Source organism: Tenrec ecaudatus, chromosome X (assembly GCF_050624435.1).
Source record: "Tenrec ecaudatus isolate mTenEca1 chromosome X, mTenEca1.hap1, whole genome shotgun sequence".
Classification (NCBI taxonomy): Eukaryota; Metazoa; Chordata; class Mammalia; order Afrosoricida; family Tenrecidae; genus Tenrec; species Tenrec ecaudatus.
Window position 1 is genome coordinate 103164046 of NC_134548.1, and position 22347 is coordinate 103186392.

At 41.1% G+C, this 22347-nt stretch overlaps 1 protein-coding gene and 2 pseudogenes across 1 annotated transcript; all 3 read left to right on the forward strand.

Annotated features, from left to right (window-relative positions):
• Positions 1-2944: 2944 nt before the first annotated feature.
• Positions 2945-4051, forward strand: LOC142433601 (glyceraldehyde-3-phosphate dehydrogenase-like). The gene has a single exon (XM_075538418.1). It carries the CDS (start codon positions 2975-2977, stop codon positions 4049-4051), a length of 1077 nt encoding a protein of 358 aa, XP_075394533.1. The 5' UTR covers positions 2945-2974.
• Positions 4052-4615: 564 nt separating this feature from the next.
• On the forward strand, positions 4616-7006 carry LOC142434322 (ATP-binding cassette sub-family F member 2 pseudogene; annotated as a pseudogene).
• Positions 7007-20735: 13729 nt separating this feature from the next.
• On the forward strand, positions 20736-20854 carry LOC142435185 (5S ribosomal RNA; annotated as a pseudogene).
• Positions 20855-22347: the final 1493 nt, after the last annotated feature.

Consider the following 22347-nt stretch of genomic DNA (forward strand, 5'->3'; position numbering starts at 1 on the left):
GTGTGTGGCCAAGCACCAAGTAGCGGGCCTGGATAGACATGTGACACCTGCATGACTGTGATGCATTTGCCCATGTATGCTTTCAATTGTACTATGGACTTTGTACTGGCTACAACTATTAATTGGTTCAAATTTCGTGCCATCCTTGTTGGGTTAACTTAAGTTTAGAGTAAAAAAATATATCTTAATGGATGAAACACATAAACACTATAAGAGCCCCCAATAAAATAAAATTTGAATTTTAAAGAAGTGGATAGCTGCAGCTGTAGGTAAAATTTAACATATTATCATTTTTTTCCGTTTTGACCTATTTTTAATTTGTTTTAGTTTCTATTATCTACTGTTGTCTCTTGGGCCGAAGTTTATTTGCTTGTGTTTTATTTTGTTGTTGTGGGCGATATTTTCTGTATGATTTCTTGGTATATGGAACCCAGGATATGAAAATCTATAGAATCAGTAAATAGATTAATAGTTCTTTGGAGTTAAGACAGGTAAGGTCGGGGAGTAATGGGGAGCTTATAATAATAGGTACAAAAATTAAGAAAATGTCCTAAAATTGATTGTGATGATTATTGAAACACTTTTTAATGTATTTTAACTATTGCATTGTATGGTATATGAATGCAATGTCAATAAAACGATATTTAAAAAGTAAATTTAAAATGTCAGGATGCAGTACAGCAACAATGAAACATACAACTTTCCCCTAGTTCCTAAAAGCATCCTTTTCCACCCACTATCATGATCCCAATTCTACCTTACAAATCTGGCTAGACCAAAGGATGTAGACTGGAACAGATAGGAACTGGAAACACAGGGAATCCAGGACAGATGATCCCTTCAGGACCAGTGTTGAGAGTGGCGATATCAGGAGGGTGGAGGGAAGGTGGGGTATTAAGGAGGAACCAATTACAGGGATCTACATATAACCTCTTCCCTGGGGAGTGGACAACAGAAAAGTGGGTGAAGGGACATGTCAGACAGTGTAAGATATGACAAAATAATAATTTCTAAATTATCAAGGGTTCATGAGGGATGGGGAGGGGGAGGAGGGGAATGAGGAGCTGATGCCAGAGGCTTAAGTGGAGAGTAAATATTTTGAGAATGATGAGGGTAACGAATGTATACATGTGCTTTACAAAATTCATGTATGTATGAATTATGATAAGTGTTGTATGAGCCCCAATAAAATGATTTTAAAAAACAGTTACAGGCTTGGAAACACAAAAGGCCAGTTCTACCCTGTCATTTTGGGTCACTATGAATCCGCATCAACTCGTTGGTGACGAGTGAGAATTATATATAATTAAAAATGTGCTGCGTTAAGTGGTTTAAATGTACCATTCAATAGCCTTGATCATATTTGCGATATTGGGCAGCCAACACCACTACCAATTTCCAAAAATTCCTCATCATTCCAAATAGAAATTCTGTACCTCTGAAACAATAATGCCCCACTTCCCCTTCCCCAAGCCCTGGGCTCCTCTCATCGACTTTGGCTCTGTGCATTTGCCTATTCTGGATATTTCATATAAGTGAAATCATATTATATATATTTTAAATCATTTTATTGGGGGTTCAATAATATTTATCTTTTTGTTCTAACTTCACTCAACACAATGTTATCAAGGTCCGTTCATGTTACAGCATGTTTCAGAAATGTAGTTCTCATTAAGAGTGAAAAATATTCCATAAAAAGTACTATTTAATTTAGCAATCCTGGGGGTGTTGGAGCAACAGCAATCTAGCTGAAAGGAAGTATGATGAGTAAGAAGTAGGGTGAAAACGATGGTGGGGCAGAAGGAAGGGAAAAGGAAACAGGAATAATCTAGGAAGCAAAGCTATGGACAGAAGTATAAGTATAGGTGTTTACATATGGAAATACATTAATCCATATAAATAGAGGTATTGGTCTTTGTACATATATTTATATGGTAATACACTGCAGGTCCCTGCTCATACCCTCCATCAATACAAGAATACTTTGTTCTAAAAAACTGTCATTCTGTGATGCTCACCCTCCTGGCACAATTTCTGAAGACAAAATGGGTGCATAAGCAAATGCAAAGAAATTGGATGGTGCTCGGCTTTTAAAAAAATATAGCATCTGGGGCCTTAAACGCTTGAAGTAAAACAAGCGGCCATCCAGCAAAGAAACAATGAGCCCACATGAAAGGAGCACACCAACATTTGTGACATAAGTTGTGATCCATATCGGGTAACAGGCATCAGAAGACCCTTAGCAACAAACAAACCATGAAAAAACATATCACTGAGAACGAGGAACTTTGGGCAAAGACCCAAACCCATCAGTAGGCAATGGGACACACACACACAGAGATCACAGCGAAAGGATGAGTCAACCGGGGTGCAGTAAAGCACTGATGAAGTACACAATATAACTCTGGTTCTTTGAGGCTCCCTCACACCCCACTATCATCACCCCAATGCTGCCTCACTTCTGACTAGACTGGAGCATTTACACAGGTATAGATAAGAGATAAAGCTCACGACACACAGAATCCAGGAACAAGAATGGGAATAGTGATACCAGAAGGCTAGGGGGAAAAGAGATAGGAGGGGAAGAAGGGGGAACCAATCATAATGAACAACACATATCACACCTCTCCAGGGGGAAGAACAACAGAAACCATTGGGGAAGGAAGACAGCTGTCAGTGTGAGATATGAAAATAATAATAATTTATAATCTATCAAGGGGTCATAATTGAGGGGGTGGGGGGGAGGGAAAAAGAGGAGCTGATATCAAGAGCTCAATAGAAAGTAAATGTCTATTAAAGAATGATGGCAATGTATGCACAAATATGCCTGATACAATTGATATATGGATTGCAATAAGCCCCCCGATAAAATGATCTTTTAATAAATAAATAAATAGGCTCTCTGCTCCTCCTTATGCGACAGACAGCCGCCTCTCCTGTTCCCGTGCAGTCCCAGCCGCATCCCCGAGACACGATGGTGAAGGTCGGAGTGAACGGATTCGGCTACATTGGGCGCCTGGGCATCAGGGCTTCTTTCAATTCTGGCAAAGTGGAGATTGTTGCCATCAATGACCCCTTCATTTATCTGAACTACATAGTCTACATGCTCCAGTATGATTCCACCCACGGAAAGTTCAAGGGCACCGTCAAGGCTGAGAATGGGAAGCTTGTCGTCAATGGGAAGGCCATCTCCATCTTCCAGGAGCGAGATCCCGCCAACATCAAGTGGGGCGAGGCCGGTGCCGTGTATGTCGTGGAGTCCACCGGTGTCTTCACCACCATGGAGAAGGCCGGGGCTCACCTGAAGGGCGGTGCCAAGAGGGTGATCATCTCTGCCCCTTCTGCCGATGCCCCCATGTTTGTGATGGGCGTGAACCACGAGAAGTACGACAGCTCCCTCAAGATGGTCAGCAATGCCTCCTGCACCAACTGCTTAGCCCCCCTGGCCAAGGTCATCCATGACAATTTTGGCATCGTGGAAGGACTCATGACCACAATCCACGCCATCACTGCCACCCAAAAAACCGTGGACGGCCCCTCTGGGAAACTCTGGCGCGATGGCCGTGGGGCTGCCCAGAACATCATCCCTGCATCTACTGGCACTGCCAAGGCTGTGGGCAAGGTCATCCCGGAGCTGAATGGGAAACTGACTGGCATGGCCTTCCGTGTCCCCACCCCCAATGTGTCCGTCGTGGATCTCACCTGCTGCCTGGAGAAAGCTGCCAAGTACGATGACATCAAGAAGGTGGTGAAGCAGGCGTCCGATGTTGCCCTAAAGGGCATCCTGGGCTACACCGAGGACCAGGTTGTCTCCTGTGACTTCAACAGTGACACTCACTCTTCCACCTTTGATGCTGGGGCTGGCATTGCCCTCAACAACCATTCTGTCAAGCTCATTTCCTGGTATGACAATGAATTTGACTACAGCAACAGGGTGGACCTCATGGTCCACATGGCCTCCAAGGAGTCAGAGCCCCCCTGGACCACAAGCCCCAGCAGCTCTCAGCTGCTGGGGAGTCTTTGCCCCCAATTCAATCCCTTAACATACTGAGAATAAAACATCGGAACCCCCTGAAGGAAGGGGAGGGGCTTAGAGAGCCCGAACTTGTTATGCACCATCAATAAAGTACACTGTACCTAGAAAAATATATAAATAATAAATAAATAAATATAAAAGTACTATTTAAATATACTATGCACTCTTTGGAACGAAATTAGAATCAACAATATCTGTAAATAGTATCAAGATCTTACATCACTTCGATTTTAGCTGTACATAAAAGCCTGCCTCCAAGGCCACACTTAAAAAAAAATATATGGGGAGACTGGGAAAGCCTACGGGGAAGTCGGGGTCCTAATGCACTGTCCTAAAGGAATACTATGAGTTGAAACTGACTCCAGGGCACCACTGCTTTTTTAAAAATCATTTGATTGGGGATTCGTACAGTTCTTATCACAATCCATACATACATCCATTGTGTCAAGAACATATGTACATTTGTTGCCATCATCATTCTCAAAACATTTGCCTTCTACTTGAGCCCTTAATATCTGCTGCTCGAAGCAGCGAGGCCCGGCTCCTTGAAAGAACAGTAACCTGCCCCTGGGGTTCACCATGCCCTCCGACCTGGCAGAGAAGAAAGAAGCCAAAAAGAAGGAAGCTGCCAAAGCCCGGCAGCGACCCCGAAAGGGGCACGAAGAAAACGGAGATGCTGCCACGGAGCCGCAGGTAGCAGAGGAGAAAAACGAGGAGTCCAATGGCAGTGAGACCACGGAAGTGGATCTGCTGACCAAGGAGCGAGAGGACTTTGAGATGAAGAAGGCTGCTGCTCGAGCTGTCACTGGGGTCCTCGCCTCTCACCCCAACAGCACTGACGTCCACATCATCAACCTCACGCTCACCTTTCATGGCCAAGAGCTGCTCAGTGACACCAAACTGGAACTAAACTCAGGCCGACGCTATGGTCTTATTGGCTTAAACGGAATTGGAAAGTCCATGCTGCTCTCTGCTATTGGGAAACGGGAATTGCCCATCCCCGAGCATATTGACATCTACCATCTGACCCGGGAGATGCCCCCTAGTGACAAGACACCCTTGCAGTGTGTGATGGAGGTGGACACGGAGCGGGCCATGCTGGAGAGGGAGGCCGAGCGGCTGGCGCACGAGGATGCGGAGTGTGAGAAGCTGATGGAGCTGTATGAGCGCCTAGAGGAGCTGGACGCCGACAAGGCAGAGATGAGGGCCTCACGGATCTTGCATGGGCTGGGCTTCACCCCCGCCATGCAGCGCAAGAAGCTCAAAGACTGCAGTGGAGGCTGGAGGATGAGGGTTGCCCTCGCCAGAGCCCTCTTTATTCGACCCCTCATGCTGCTCCTGGACGAGCCCACCAACCACCTGGACCTCGATGCCTGTGTGTGGTTAGAAGAAGAACGCAAGACATTTCAGCGCATTCTGGTCCTCGTCTCTCATTCCCAAGAGTCCCTGAATGGTGTGTGCACCAGTATCATCCACATGCACCACAAGAATCTGAAGTACTATACGGGTAATTATGATCAGTACGTGAAGACGCGGCTGGAGCTAGAGGAGAACCAGATGAAGCGCTTCCACTGGGAACAGGACCAGATCGCGCACATGAAGAACTCTATCGCCAGGTTTGGCCATGGCAGTGCCAAGTTGGCCCGGCAGGCCCAGAGCAAAGAGAAGACACTACAGAAAATGATGGCATCGGGCCTGACAGAACGGGTTGTTAGTGACAAGACACTATCGTTTTATTTCCCACCATGTGGCAAGATCCCTCCACCAGTCATTATGGTACAAAACGTGAGCTTCAGGTATACGAAAGATGGGCCTTGCATCTACAACAACCTAGAGTTTGGCATTGACCTCGACACACGAGTGGCTCTGGTAGGGCCCAATGGAGCAGGGAAGTCGACGCTGTTGAAGCTGTTAACTGGCGAGCTCCTCCCCACAGACGGCATGATCCGGAAGTACTCTCATGTCAAGATAGGGCGTTATCATCAGCACTTACAAGAGCAGCTGGATTTAGACCTCTCTCCTTTGGAGTACATGATGAAGTGCTACCCGGAAATCAAGGAGAAGGAAGAAATGAGGAAGATCATTGGACGATATGGTCTGACTGGGAAACAGCAGGTGAGCCCAATCCGGAACCTATCCGATGGCCAGAAGTGCCGTGTGTGCCTGGCCTGGCTGGCCTGGCAGAACCCGCACCTGCTCTTCCTGGACGAGCCTACCAATCACCTGGACATTAAGACCATCGATGCGCTGGCCGACGCCATCAATGAGTTTGAAGGTGGCATGATGCTGGTCAGCCATGACTTCAGACTCATCCAGCAGGTGGCACAAGAAATTTGGGTCTGTGAGAAGCAGACAATCACCTAGTGGCCTGGAGATATCCTAGCCTACAAAGAGCACCTCAAGTCCAAGCTGGTGGATGAGGAGCCTCAGCTCACCAAGAGGACCCACAATGTGTGAGCCCTCTGCCCAGGCTTGGGTCAGGAGATCCCCTGGGGACTTGACAGCTGCTACCCTGACCAGCCGCTCAGGATTGGACCCCAGGGCTACACTCCTGCATTGCTGCAAACCGCTCCCCAGCCTCGCCTGCCCCTCAGCCGGCCTTAGCTGCCCTCATGTGCAGCTGGACAGTACCTGTCCTCTTCCCAGTGACCTTTGTCGGTGTCTGGACTCAGCTGGCTCTTCCCTTCCAGCCCCTGGCTGGTCACCTGACCTGGATACTGATGTAGCCAGAGGCATCTGGGGGTTAGCCCAGGGGCCCAAGCCCTGGATTTGACCCGTGAAAGAGCTTACGATCCTCATTTTCTGGATTTTGGTGATGTTGGTGGAAACCCCAGCTCCACCGCCCCCATTCTTTCTGCTTTTCATTTGGAGCTCTAGACCAAGCTTTAGTCCTGGTCAGTTTTTAAATAATGATCTCACTGCAATCTCTAGACCTGCGTGACACCCACAAAGCGTCCAATAAAGGGAGAAGAATCCAAAAAAAAAATATCTGCTGCTCATTCTCCCCCTCCCTCCCCACTCCTCCCTACCTCATGAACCCTTCCTTCATCATTCATAGATTATTATTATTTTGTCATATATTGTGCTGTCTGATGTCTCCCCCTGCCTTCTTCTCTGCTGTCCCTCCCCCAGGGAGGAGACTATATGTAGATTCTTGTAATCAGTTCCCCCTTTCTACCCCACATTCTCTCCACCCTCCAGGCATCGCCACTCTCACCACTGGTCCTGGAGGAATCATCTGTCCTGGATTCCCTGTGTTTCCAGTTGCTATCTGTGACTAAGTACATCCTCTGGTCTAGTCAGATTTGTAAGGTAGAATTGGGATCATGATAGTGGTGGGGAGTAAGTATTTAAGAACTAGGCACCACTGCTTTTTAATCTAACAGGAACAGAGTTGCCAAGTGTTTTCTCCCACTTGTCGGTTTGAACCACCAACCATTCAATTAACAATCAAGTGCTTAACCATTGCACCACCAAGATTCATTAAGTGCCATACAATCCATTACAACTTACATTGATTCTTTAGAAAACACAAGGTCCGGCGCTAGCTTCATAAATGTTATGTTTGAGCCCATATTTTGCAGCCACTCTATCAATCCATTTCATCTAGTGTTCCTCTTCTTCAAAGACTCTCTTTGATCAACCATGACTTCCTATTCCAGGGACCATCTCTCTGATAACACAGTCAAATTATGAGACAAATTTCATTATCTTTGTTTCTAAGGAGCATTCTTGCTGTACTTCTTTCAAGACAGACTCTTTTTATTATCTTTAGAAAATGTTTATTTGTATAGAAGGTCTGGCATTTTTAGATTTTTCCCTTAAAAAAAAAGACATAGTTTTTGAGTCTTCTGAATATTCACAGACCACTTGAATTCATTTAATCCTCTTTTTTAATACATAACCTGATGTGTAAAACATAGACCTATCCTCAAGAAAGGGAGTACTTTCCACAAAGCATTCGTGATTCCAAATAGGCTGTGTGAGTATACTTTAACAACAATGAAAACAATTTTTCAAATTCATATTTTAATGAAACTACAAGAACAATTGTGGAACATTAGGATTGCCAGATTCTCACTTTTCAAATGGAATAAATTCATAAGAGACCTTGCATTATCTACGGCATTTCTAGTTGACTTTGTTTCACACTTTTGAAGAGGAAAGAGTATTTTCTCTTTAGGCTATAGCAAGAGTTTGTCATTTTGAAAAAAAGAATGTAGAGTTAGAGGCGCCTTCAGAGCATCTGAAAACAAAACTTTGTAGACAATTTTCATAAATTCTCTTTAAAAAACAATTTTCTATTTTTGTGATTTCTTTGGAAAATTACACGATGTTCTAAGGAACTTGCAGTGACAATCCCAGAAGAGAAAAAAATATGTTGTTTATACATAGAACAAGCATCACAAGAAATAAAATAGCACAAACATTCTTGCAATGTACTTTAGTGCTGACCTGGAGGGGTGCATTTATGAGAAAGGACAATGATATATGTATTAGATTTCTAAAAATGAGTCCATCATCAAAGGCTTCAGGGTGTGTGTATGAGTAAAGCACTAAAGCATGGGGGTGGGGGGAAACCTTAAAAGAAACATGCCAGGCTTAATCCCAACTCTAAATAGCCCTGGATCTACACTTCCAGAGAAACAGAGAGAAAAAGTATTTTCCTGTTGTTGTTTTTTAAAGAGCAGCTTTCAACCATTGGGTTATGATGTATCCTTGTGTCACAGATTGGTTTTGAGATGTGCTACAACTAAAGTTACTGATATATTTTAAAATGGAAGTTTGAAGTTTTATTTGTTTCTTTAAATGTTGATCAATTTATGGTTGTCCTTATTCATCTGCATATTAATATGCTTTCTTAAGTAGAAAAGTTGAGTGAGGTTTCAATAAACTTTCCTCTTGTCTACATGAATGGATTTGTGTATGTATTATTTTAACAAATTTCTGAAGGTCTCTTGAATACTTCAGGGACTGTTAGGTGCTGTAATAAATGCAAATATAATTAAAACAAGGACCTTGCCATTTGGAGGTCTTAACTATCTGATGTGGGAGGCAGGAATGCAAAAAATAAAGTGGAACCCAAGATATGTGAATATAAATAAATATTACTTACTGTGGGATAATTAACATACCTGATTGATGGCATTTGGGTTAAAATACTTAGCTACCAACCAAATTACCAGCAGGTCAAACCCAGAAAGAAGAGGCAGACTGCTTCCATAAAGATTTATGCATGAAAAATCTATGGGGCATTTCTAGACTGGTTTCCAGAGTCACTATGGGTTGAAATGAACTCAGTAGTAGTTGGTCTGGTTTAGTTGTGGGTGAGACTACTGGAAACAAAGTAGCCTTGTCTGAATGAGTCAAGAAATATTCCATAAAATTAGGTTCATTCTCCCTCCAGTGCCTGCTACCCTCAAAGCTAGACAGGGAACCACTCAGCACTGGTATACCAGATTACCAATCATGCAGCCATGGTGGTGGTGATGGGTATATATATATATATATATATATATATATATATATATATATATATATATATATATATATATATATATATAGTTGCTTTATATATATATATATATATATATATATATATACCATAGTGAATGAAGGGGGAAGTGCAGAGTGGAGATCCAAGGCCGAAGTGTCGACCCCTGGAGATCCCCTCACATAGGGGTTTAGGAGAGGAGATGGGTCAGTCAGGGTGCGATGTAGTACCGATGAAGAACACAGCTTTCCCCCAGATCCTGAATGCTTTCTCCTCCCAAATACCATGATCTGAATTCTACCTCGCAGGACTGGATAGGGCAGAGGTTGTACACTGGTGCATATGGGAGCTGGAGGCACAGGGAATCCAGGGTGGATGATACCTTCAGAACCAGGGGTGTGAGGGGCGATGCTGGGAGAGTGGAGGGTGAGTGGGTTGGAAAGGGGGAACTGATTAAAAGGATCCACATGTGACCTCCTCCCTGGGAGATGGACGGTAGAGAAGGGGGGGAAGGGAGACTCCGGATAAGGCAAGATATGACAAAATAACAATCTGTGGATTATCAAGGGCTCATGAGGGAGAGGGGAGCGGGGAGGGAGGGGGGGAAAAAAAGAGGACCTGATGCAGAAGGCTTAAGTGGAGAGCAAATGCTTTGAGAGTGATTAGGGCAAAGAATGTACAGATGTGCTTTATACAATTGATGTATTTATATGCATGGATTGTGATAAGAATTGTATGAGCCCCTAATAAAATGTTTAAAATAAATAAATAAATAAGATAGTATTTCTTCCTGCATTTTTGCCTGTTTATTTTTTGTCCCTTAATCATTTTGACAAATAGCTAGATATCTATTGGGGAAGGCAGGCATTAAATGGTACAATGATTTGACCAGTTGAAAGTTTGATGGTTGGATTCTGATATTGGAATCCAACAGCCACTAGTCAGGAGAAACAACTTCATTATCAACTCCTTTAAAATAAACCAAAACCATAAACCAGGAGGGACAACCTCCCATTGGGAAAAATTGCTTACCATTATTTATATAGGTCCTCAAGGGGAAACTAAGTCCCGCATGAGGTTCTTAATCAGAATTCTTTATCCTAATAAAATCTTAATTTAATACTAAAAATCAAAGGCTAATTTTAAAGAAATACATAACAATAAAATGGTACATTGAATACAATGCTAAGCTCAACTACAATTGCCTTTTTTGCAGACTTACTCCACTACCGATGAAGATTTTTTAAAAGACCATTTTATTTGGGGCTAATATGGATATCACATCATTCTATACTTCAATCACATCAAGCAGTACTACCACAATCACTTTCAAAACATTGTTCTTCTTCTTGAACTCCTTGATATCAGCTCTCCTTTATCCCCTCCTGTCCCATTTTACCCCCCTTGGAGCCCTTCATTCTACGGTTAGTCTCTGTAGGTTCATCAATCCTGGGTTTCATATACTGAAAAACATACATAACAAAAATTCAAGAGGGCAACCCACAGGACAAAATACATCTGAGATAAGCCCCAATATAAACACAGAGAGGGAAAATATTGAGAACCAGAATAGGACCAGCATGTATTGGGGGGGGTGGGGACCAAGTGACAAGCTTTTAACTTTCAAGTCAAGTTTATCATTTTGATCTTCAATAGTCATCTCTCCAATGCTCTGTTTGGTAACCAGTTTATCCTGATTCCTCAAATATGGATAGAAGGAAATCCATGGCAGCTCATTTCCTGTGTAGATCTCACAAATGAATCTTGGGCTTACACTGTCATCCAGAGCCTTCTGCAAGCCAGAATCTCACAATTTAGGTCCTCAAACTATTCCCACCTTCAGTTTCTGGATTACATACTTTACAATCCGTGAGTCACGGATGTTGGTGTGCCTCTTCCATGTGGACTTAGTTGACATCTCATTTAAATGAGATGGAAACAAGCTTTTAAAACCCCAGACACCATTCTATCTGATAGCCAGGTACCCTGTGTTTTCTTCACCATGTTTCGCTATAGCACTCATATCTGTTGTGTTTCTTTCATGAGGGTGAGTACAAAGCAGGGCCTTGATATCAAAACTACTTTTCTCAAATTGGAGCTAGGATTTCATGCAAGCTGAAAATCCATGCCTGGATCTATGTATTTTACCATCTTTGGTTCCCCTTAGAGATCTCCTTGTTAATTTAGGGTAGAGAGTCTTACAGATAGTCTTCCTGGAGCATAAAGATCTTCCATTAATAGTGTCACTGATTAACCCCTGGTAATAAATTTTTTAAACTATTGAAAGGTATATTGGACCAGTGTAGTCTAACTATATGTCACAATACATGAATGATTCACATGTACAGAATAAATACTTTTATGACTGGACGCTATTTATTCGAACAATGGGAGTTGGTTGTCAGGCAAAGTTTATAATAATATTCACTGACAGTGTCAATCCCAGATCAGCCAGAATAATATATATCTTAATATAGCAAGAAGGGCATTGATGCATTAAGTCAATGTTTGTCCGTGAGCCGACAGTTCAATAATTTTGGTATAGCTGTCTTCGGCTTCTTTGAACACCGTAAAATTTGCCTCAAGTCCTCAGATTAGAGGTGTGTTTGATATAGAGTAGTTTCCACATCAGATTCCTCCGGTTTAGCCCTTGGATCATGGTGTGTGCCTTTAAGAGTCAGGATTCAATGCGCTACTGTTCTATAGCACTTGGCCCAAGTTCCCAAGGTGTGTACAGAAACTTGGGCCAATGTGGCTTATTAGATGCATATTGCCATGTATACTCCCCACCTTAGAAGTATTTTTAGTCATTTTTTCACCCACTTGGAGGTTGGTCCTGTATATTTTCTACCAACAGACACACACTTGTGTTCTCCCACATGTGACTGATTGCTTTCCCCTCTCCTGACTTGACTTTCCCCTCATCATCCTTCATCCCTATAATAGGGATGTCTTTTTGTCTGAGGGGACCTTGTCATAGATTTTCATACACTCACCCACCCTTGACAATTTGATCCCAGCTGAAGTGAGGAGCCCTCTGCCAAAGTGACCTTCAAGATATCCACCTAGATAGGATGATGCATAGTTCACTGGCACCACTCAAGCTTTCTACAAGGCTGTCTAGCCACTCTGGCCCCCTAGCCAGAAGACTGGGTGCCATGCAACCCTGAGCTTGTGCCCCTCTTGTTGCTTGTCCCTACAGTAGTGTACTCACACAGGTAGATAACTACTATAAGAAGGATTTGGATTTGGAAGTTATCCGACTTTAGTTTAAATCTCTTTCATTGAGGATGTACAATAAATGGCAATTTAAGACTGCCATTAGGTAAGTAAATGATACACTCATTAGAATTACCATATGGCCCATAGGGATGACATAATGTTCTGCAATAAAAATATAATAATGTCTCTAAAGTGAAACCAATATATATATATATATATATATATATATATGTATGTATATCATGCCGTACTAAATAATTAACCTCATGAAGAGATCTCTGATGACAGTGAAACCCCAAAATCCATTTGTAGGGTTCCTCCTCGGAATAAGCCTCGAGAGAATCCTCCCTAACCATTGACCAGGGATGTGAACAGCCTTGGTATCAAACAGAGTGAATTGGAAAGTGAAGTAATACATATGTAATTATGTTAAAATTTAACACCTTATCACTTATTCTTCCCTTTGATTCATTTTAAAGTCGTTCTAGTTCTTCATCTTTCTTTTCTAGTGAGGTTTTCCTCTGTTTTATTTTGTTGTTGATGTTAGAGTTTTTAGCTTTCTATATGTTTTTTCTTTATATGAAATTCAAGGCTGGTACATCTATAGAGCCAGTAACTGGATTAATCGTTTCTAGGGTTAGGGCAGAAAAGGTTGGTGGGAAATGGGGAGCTAATAATAATGAGTATAAAAATTAAGAAAATGCTCTAAAGTTGATTGTGGTGATGATTGCACACCTCTTTTTAATGTATTTAAACCATTAAATTGTATGATATGTGAATTATATATCAAACAAACTGTTAAATTAGAGTTGTTCAAAACATGGCCACAAGATAGACCCCCTCTATCCAAATCAACCAGTCTCAGCCAGACTTTAACAGGTAGAGACACACAACCTGGGAAATCAGATGTGAGACCTGAATTCTGGGTGCTTCAAGATTATTTTTCATAATTTTCTTTTTGTAAAAAAAACCCAAAACTACTTTTCCCTCAGGAGAACTGGAAGTTGGTGTATCGGTGAGTTTTTCATGGCTCCCCCTCCCCCAGCTTGGCGACCTAACGGTGCCAGGACTTACCTCCTCTGAATGGAAGCCCCACTACCTTGCCTCTCCATTCCTCCTACCTATTTACCCCCTGGGGTCCTTGCATGGAGGGCCAAAACATTGGCATGGCACAAAATCTCTCTACTTCTCCACGTTTTCCTTCACAATCTTCATTATAGGGACCAAGTTCCTTAACCAAACAATCAAATAACTGAGAGCTGGGAAGTGATGTCATGCCAAACTAAAGTGCCTTTATTATAAACACAGTAACGTCATTGTGTTATGCTTTAGATTATATAGTGGGTTGATAAGTGACACTGCTAGAATACTGGATACACTCTCCACCTACTCTATTCATCGCTACCTTAAGACTCCGCTCTCCCTTTCTCAGCGAGACATACTTTCACATAAACTAACAAGTACTAGCATACTTCTTATAATCCCCTTTTCTAATTTGCAAAAAGGTACTGTATTTAACCAGAACACCATGAATGATTAATATCACCACTTAAACCCTCCTCTCATATTCCTATCATCTACTCATCCTACTCATTCAACCCTATCACTTCTTCCTCATCTCCACACAATATGATTTCCAGCTCCAATCTGATCTTCCTCCTCTAATCCAAAGAGTCAAACCCCTGCTACACAACTCAGAACCCTACTCATCCACAGGTGAACCACTATGCCATGCAAACAACAACAGAGAGCAGTAATGACAAAAAAAATAAAGATAATCAAAAGCTATCAATTGAAGATTACCCAAACCCAATGAAATGAACAGAAAACGAAGCCTTGTAACTACCAGTATGAGAATACAGGAGAATAATGTTTAGGACCGTACAAGAAATCTGGGGATCAATCCTGAAATCAAAGGAATAAATTGAGATTCTAAAAACCACATACCCAAAAGAAACCCAGAAGCCAAACAACGAGAAAACTGAAATAAATATCAAAATAGAAAAAATTGAGCAATGAAGGGAAGAAAAGGAAAATTGGATCAGTGAACTCATAGACTACAACACAGAATTAAGCAAACAAGAGAAACAATCAAACAAAACAGCAAAAGAATCTGAAGAAAGCCTAAGGATGATGTGGGACACCATGACAAGAAATAATAAATGTCTCATTGGAATACTGAAGCAGGAAAAAACAAACAAGTCTACTAATAAAATAGTAGAGAATTCATGGGGGGGAAATTCCCCAATATCACAAAGGAGAAAATGATAACCATACATGAAGCAGAGAAAACACAAAAAAGGTGAGACCTTGAGGTGGGGGGTTGGGGGTGAATTCATATAGTCATCAAATTATCTAACTTTAAGGAAAAGGAGACTGAAGAGAGAGAGAGAGAAAAGTCATCACCAACAGATGTAAATAAATAAGAATAAACGCAGTCCACTCCTCAGAAATCATGCAACAAAGAAGAAATGAAGCAAATTATACCAAAGTTTGAAAGAAAAAACTGTCAACCAAGAGTCCTTTCTTGAAAGTTATCTGTCAAATATGAGAAGAAATAAAAATATTCTCAAACAACTAAACTTTTAGAGAATTCCCCAAAATAAAACCAGTATTAAGTAAATATTGACCATATTTCTATGGTAAGTAAATCAACAACTGTGGCACACAAACATGAGAACATCACAGAGTGTAACCCTACCCTGAAGTTAACACAATGAAAACAGTACTCAAAACAAGACAGATCTAGAGGTAAACCAAATACATGAATAAACAATGAGGAGTTACCATCCAACACCCACAACCGTAGCCCAATTAAAAAAAAAAAAAACAGAGAACAACAAATGCTGGAGAAGAAATGGAGAGAATAGAGCCCTTATACATGGTTGGTCGGCATGTAAATACTTAATACCACGGTGGAATACCATATGGCAATTCCTAACACAGCTGGCAATAGAAATAACATTCAATCCCACACTACCATTGCTGGGCATATACCCCAAAGGAATGAGACAGATCAGAAGCAGACGTATTCTCTCCCATGCTCATTGCAGCACAGTTCACAATAGCAAGAAGTAGGAAACGCCCCGAAATTCCCGTCAGCAGAAGGGATAAGATATCTTTGGTATATACACACAATGGTATACAATGTATCCAGTGATGAAACCATGAAACATCTCACAATGAGGAGGAATCTGGAAACCATTATGCTGAGTGAAGTTAGTCCATCACAAAAGGACAGATACTGCTGTAGGGATGAACACCAGGACAGGAACAGGCTCAGGCTTTCAGGCCATCCAGTCCACTGGCCAGGTCGGCCAAGCAGCTCATGAGCCAGCCTGACTGGTGCCCAGGAACCATGCACCGTCCTCTTTATGTGTGCTTCCTGGTGGAGAGCATCCTCATTTCCGCAGGGAGCAGATTTCCAAGAGAGGCAGAAGGGGAAGGTGACAACTTAGTGGCTTTCATGCCAATGTGTGATGAAATCCTTATGGATTGGCAGGCATTCTTACCAGAGTGATGAGGATGGGGAGGAAATCAAGTTAGGAGGGATTGGGCAGGGTGGGGGATTGGGGGGGCAGTGTAAACGTCTTGAAGAAGACAAGTGTGTGTCTGTTGACAGAAAAATGGGGATTATCAACTTCCTAGTGGGGGCAGGGAATGACTAATAATAATTCTAAGGACTCTAATTGTCTAATACTGTGCTCCTAATAAGCAACATTGATCCGAGTTCTGTACATCCCCATGGAGACTGAGACCATGTGCCACAGAATACTGAGACATTGAACCCTGGGTCTTCAAGGAGTACGACACACTCCAGTGTTCATACCCGAGGGATGTGATGTGGCAACCCCACTTGGTGGAACTAGGCTCTATCTCGAACACACCTGTAGCACTTAAGATCGAAGCTACACGGTGTGTGAAAAATCAGGATACAACTATACCAAGAATATTGAACTGTTGTCAGGCAGACTAACATATACTTACTGTTGCAGTGCCCTAATTTCTGTATTTAGACATGTATTATTCTGGCAGACCTGTGTCTCACATTGTCAGTGAATATTTGTATAAGTTTTTCTTGACCACCAACTCCCATTGTTTGTGTAAATAGTGGCAAGTCACATAAGGATTTATTCTTTATAAATCAATAATCCATGTATTGTGATTTGTAGTTAGCCTACACTTATCCAATCTCCATTTCTCAATAGTATTTTTAAATTATTACCATAGGCTAAATCAATGACACTACAAACAGAAGGTCCCTATGCTCCAGAGAGATAATCAATAAGATTATCTGCCATAAATTAATGATGTCTCTAAAGTGAACCAGATAGAAAACATAAATTCAGGAATGGATTTGGGGCTTGCACTTAATCCTCGCTCCAATCTAAGAACAATTCATTCTTATGGCATGATCCTGCTCAATACTCATCCTCATGAAAGAAACATGGAAGATAGAGGTGCTATAGAAAAGCATGGTGAAGAAATGAGATGGTGCCCAGTTTTCAGAAAGAATAGTGTCTGGGGTTTTAAAACCTTGTTTTCAAACAAGCAAACCATCTAAATGAGACATCACGTAAGCCCAGAAGTAAGAAGCGCACCAGCATCCATGATCCAAAGATTATTAAATCTGAAGAAGGGAATAGTATCAGAGCTTAAATTGAGAGGGCCTGGTTTGCAGAAGGCTATGGATGACAGTGGAATTCCAAGATATATTTGCAGGATCCACACAGGGAAGAAACCTCCGGTCATTTCCCTCTAACCATAATTGAAGGATGGCAATAACTTGGTGATCAGAGTATTGTAGAAACAATTATCATAGATTAAAATGAGAAATCTGACTGGCATGGTTAAAACCTTGTCATCTGATCTCCCTTTAGATGCACTTTTTGCTTGATCTACTTTTTAATACTTCCTGTTTTTGTTTTTCCATACTGTGGTTTATTTCTGCTACCTTTTGTCATTGTTGGTAGCTTTCCTGACTTTGTTATGTATTTTCTATATCTGAGGGCATATGAAACCCAGTATGTGTGACTCTATACATATATTAACTAGAATATACCCCCTTCCAGGGGGTAGAGAAGGTGAGCAAAGGATAAAGGGGAGCTCATATCAAGGAGAACGAGGAGGAAGAATATGTTTTGAAACTGCTTGTGGTACTGCTTGTACAACACTGTTTGATGTCTGGGTGAGTGTGTCTACATTAGATCCCATTCAAATAGTGTGAAATAAAATAAACCGGGTACATTTTTTTAAAAAATTAATAAAATAAAAAGCAAATGGAAACAACAAAATAACAAGTGCCAAAGGAGCCTAGGTTATACAAAGACACCGTTAATCTTAGATGTGTAGAACGGAGGTGCTTTCGAGACACCTGGGTAAAATGGTAAGTGGCCAGTGGGATATTTGTGAGAATGAATTTACTCTGTTTTAGGCAAAAAACTAAGATGAACCAAAACCAAACTCATTGCCTGCCAAGTCAGTTTTGACTCATAGTAACCCTACAGAACAGACTAGAATGGCCCCATAGGTGTCTAAGGCTGCAATCTTTATGGAAATGGATCGTCACATATTTATCCCATGCAGCAGCTGGTGGGTTCAAACACCAAATCCCTCTTAGCATGAGTGCACTTAACCCCTGCTCCAGCCAGGCTTCCCACAAAGACTACAGATTAGGAAATCCTTTGCGGCAATTCAATTCTTTTCTATAAGGTCCTTAGGAGTTGGATCCGGCCCCATGGCACACAAATTACTCCCAAAATGACCATTCCCAGTCTCCATCTTTTTGTTTCAGCACTCCCCAAAGTAGCCTATTGAGTCCCACAAGAGACACCTATGTTATTCAACCAGCAATCTCTCCTTAGGAATCTGGATTCCAATTGAGAGCTTCTGGTTTTGATAATACCAGCTTCTTTTCTTTGTTTTCAAATCACTAAGGATAACAGGTACATCCCCAGGTAGGCAACTGTGGGGAAAGAGCACATATGTAGGGGAAAGCTTGGGCATTTAGACAGGATAATGTTAGATATCTTTATGGTTAATATAATGCTTACAATTCACAACAGTTTATATCCTTTGATTTACTCAGCCTATGAATACCAAATAAATAAAGTAGCCAATAATAATTAGGAAAATTGAGACATTAGCCTGAACAAGCTAGTGATCTGTGCTTGTAGTTAGACTGCTTCTAATTGGTGATTTTTCCCTTGAGCAAGTCATTTTTTCCCTCTCTCAACTTTAGTTTTTATAGTTTTAAATGAAATAAACTGAATGTTCTTTGAAAGTCACCAAAAAAAAAATATCACAGTTGCTGATTTTCATGGGAGATAGAGTCTGGGATTGACCCTGGGGAAAGAAAGAGGTGACAGATGTATGATTGCTTTTAAGAGTCTAAATTACTATGTTATTTCAGAAATGGGCATTATGCTTAAATTTAAGTCACTTTTTGCTTAAATGGTGGAACAGTCGAGTGAGTTTGAACATTAACGTAGATGTTTAAGTAATTTCTTTATTTGTCCTAGACATAGTTTTAAATCGTGTATCTATGCTGCATGTCAGCTCCAGAATGACACGCAAATCATTTAAGCCTCCTGAGTATCAGTTTTATCACAATTAAAATTAGTGTAACCCTTTGTAAGATATCAGTCCAAGGTTGATGGGTATGGTATAGTGTGTTCTTCCGGTGAGACTAGAGAAACAAATCTATAGATACTCACATGTGTATAAGAGAGAGTTTTATATCAAAGAGTAATTGAATATTGAGAAAACATCCAAGACCAGTCCAGATCAAGTCCATAAGTTCAATATTAGCCCATATGTCCGATACCAATCTATAAAGTCCTCTTCAGACTCATGAAACACATGCAATGGCGCAGAATGTGGGAAGATCACAGGCCACTGGGTGGGAAGTCTTGTGGATCCAGTGGCGGTAGAAGCATCTCAGCGCTGGCAGGGGACCCCACATGGCTCCTCCAGGTCCCAGGACACAGGGTCTATCAGCATACTGCCATGTGTCTTGTCGGTAGAGCATCTCTCAGGGAGTGAGCAGAGAGAGTCTGTGTCTCCCACCTCCAAGGAGGAAATATAGGAGTTCCCAGAATCCTCGGGAGAAGGCCATGCCCACACAGAGTCCTCCTTGGCTATACAATGATTGACAGGCTAGACTCCACGCCTTCACTCATAATCCTCTCAAATTGACAACAGATTATATAGCTAGTACAGGTAGTAGAAAGAATGATGCTTGAAACATTAAAAATATAATGATCTGGTTTTTGAAACCCCCATGTCCCTAAGTGGCAAAACACTTGCCTGGGTTAAAAACAACAACTCCTACAAATACTTAATGTTATTTTTAAGCATTTGCTATTCTTGTGATGAGGACTATGGTAGGAACCCTTCGGCTCATTGTTGGGTTCAATCAGAAAGAACAAGGTGTCCAGGATTACATTAAATTATATATACTAAAAGTATGCAACCTGGTGAATGTTGACTTCATACACTTGCTTTCCTCACAGATGCATTAAGTAGAAAACACCTTAAGGATATTTTTTAGTTGCTGGAATGTATTCCACAAATGTCAAAAGGGAAAAAAGATGAGTACATCAGTATCCACAAGAAACTAGATTTATATACTCATGAGTGATGGTTTTTCCATTACGAAATTCATTTGCCTAGAATATTGTGGCACCCAGACCAATTTTTCCCTTAAGAAACTGCATTTTTTAGCATTTCTAGCCAGTGAAAATGGATGGAAAAAAACTAAAAGCAAGAACATCTTTCTGCCATAAAGAAGACAATTGTTTAAACTCCCTCTGCTTACTTTCTAAATATGAATTTGCTGTGCCAGCTGCTGACCTTAAAATAAAATTTTGCCAGCACTATTTATGTCACTAGTTCACTATGAAAAATATAGGAAAAATAAGCATGCATTTACAGGATGCAATAGCATCAAGGTAGATTTCCAAGACTAAGAGTAGTAAGATGGTCTACAGCCATACCACCCTGAATGCGCCCTATCTCGTCTGAACTCGGAAGTTAAGCAGGGCCAGGCCTGGTTAGTACTTGGATGGGAGACCGCCTGGGAAAACTGGGTGCTATAAGCTTTGAAAAAAAAAGAGACAGAGTAGTAAGATAGTTCATCTCCTCAGGTTAACATACATTTGGATATATTAATAGGATCTCTATCCATTATCTACCTTAACATATGCACATCTCCCTATGATCCAAGCATCTGTAAATATGTCAGATGATCCTAGGTCCTGAAGGTGTCGGGTTATAAATTAAGCTCCTTCGGCAATCACAGTGTTTTTCTCTCAGTTCACACAGATTATTATCTAAGCATCTGGTTCATTAGATATAACTTGGTATATAAGGAAAGGAGTGGGAGGGGAAAGGTGGTAGAGACAGTATTTGAGCCAATTTAAAAATATTTCTATTTTGAATGACTAATGTAATTTTCCAAGGTTCAATTTTGCCATTTCTTAAATTCCTTTCTCTAAAAACCATATTTACAAACTATACTCAGAGTGAAAAGTTGAATATGTGGAGTATATGAGACAGCACCAAATATTTATTGCAAAACTTTTGTGCATGCTGTTAAGAACCAGCCTTAAAGTTAAATGCTAGCTTTTGCATATTCTGGGTGGAATAATAAGCAGGTTTTTATATTATTTTCTTAAAAGAAAAATCATCCGTGGTTTCATTCATCAAAAACAAATCCTGTGGTGAGATTTTTAACTCTAACCCTTAGAGTTGGACATAGACTTGTGCATTTTCAGTGCCTGTAATTTCTAATAGACTAGTGTTTCTTTGTTTTTAAAGAAAACATAATCATCATAAATAATGTTTCCTCTTTAAAAGAAAGCAGCAATACCTATACTAAAAGCACTTAGAGTTGTCAAAATGCTTCCATTTTTGTATGTGATCCTCATAATAACCCTGTGGAATAGATAAAAGAGGAATCATCACATTTAACAGATGACATGAACCCGAGAGATTATGACTTGCCCAAGGTCATATAGTATATCTATTAGCGTTACTTAATTGCATGCAAAAGAGATTTAACACAAATTGATTTAAGGTATAAACAAGAAGTTCATTGATTTATGTAACTAAAAGTTGGCCAGGGTGTAGGTGGAAGATGAGGAGGTTAAGGACCTTTATTGGTGGTTAGAGTCGGAAGCTTAATGATGTCATCGTGTCGCCTCTTCCCATCTTAGTCACTCAGCTTTGCTTTTCACTGCACTAACTTTCTTTGGGGGCAGGTTTCAACCTGCTTGTAGAAAGATGATAGCCAGCAGCTCCTGGTGAACATTCCATCCTCTCAGTAGATAGATGCTTCTTTCATTTTCTAAGTTTACTACCTTTAGCCAAAAATATGCGATGAATTGTCTGACCAGGTCTAGGCCTCATGACTTTCCTTGAAGCAGTGATTGAGGGTGAAGGAGTGTTTACCTTACCTCAAGCTCTATGGATCTATATTGGGAAAGAAGTAATTCTATAAAAGTAAAATCTGCCTGTAAGAACCAAAATAAGAGAAAATATATGTTGTATAGGAATGGGGGGAAATGACATAAAGTCACTAAGTAGAAGGGTA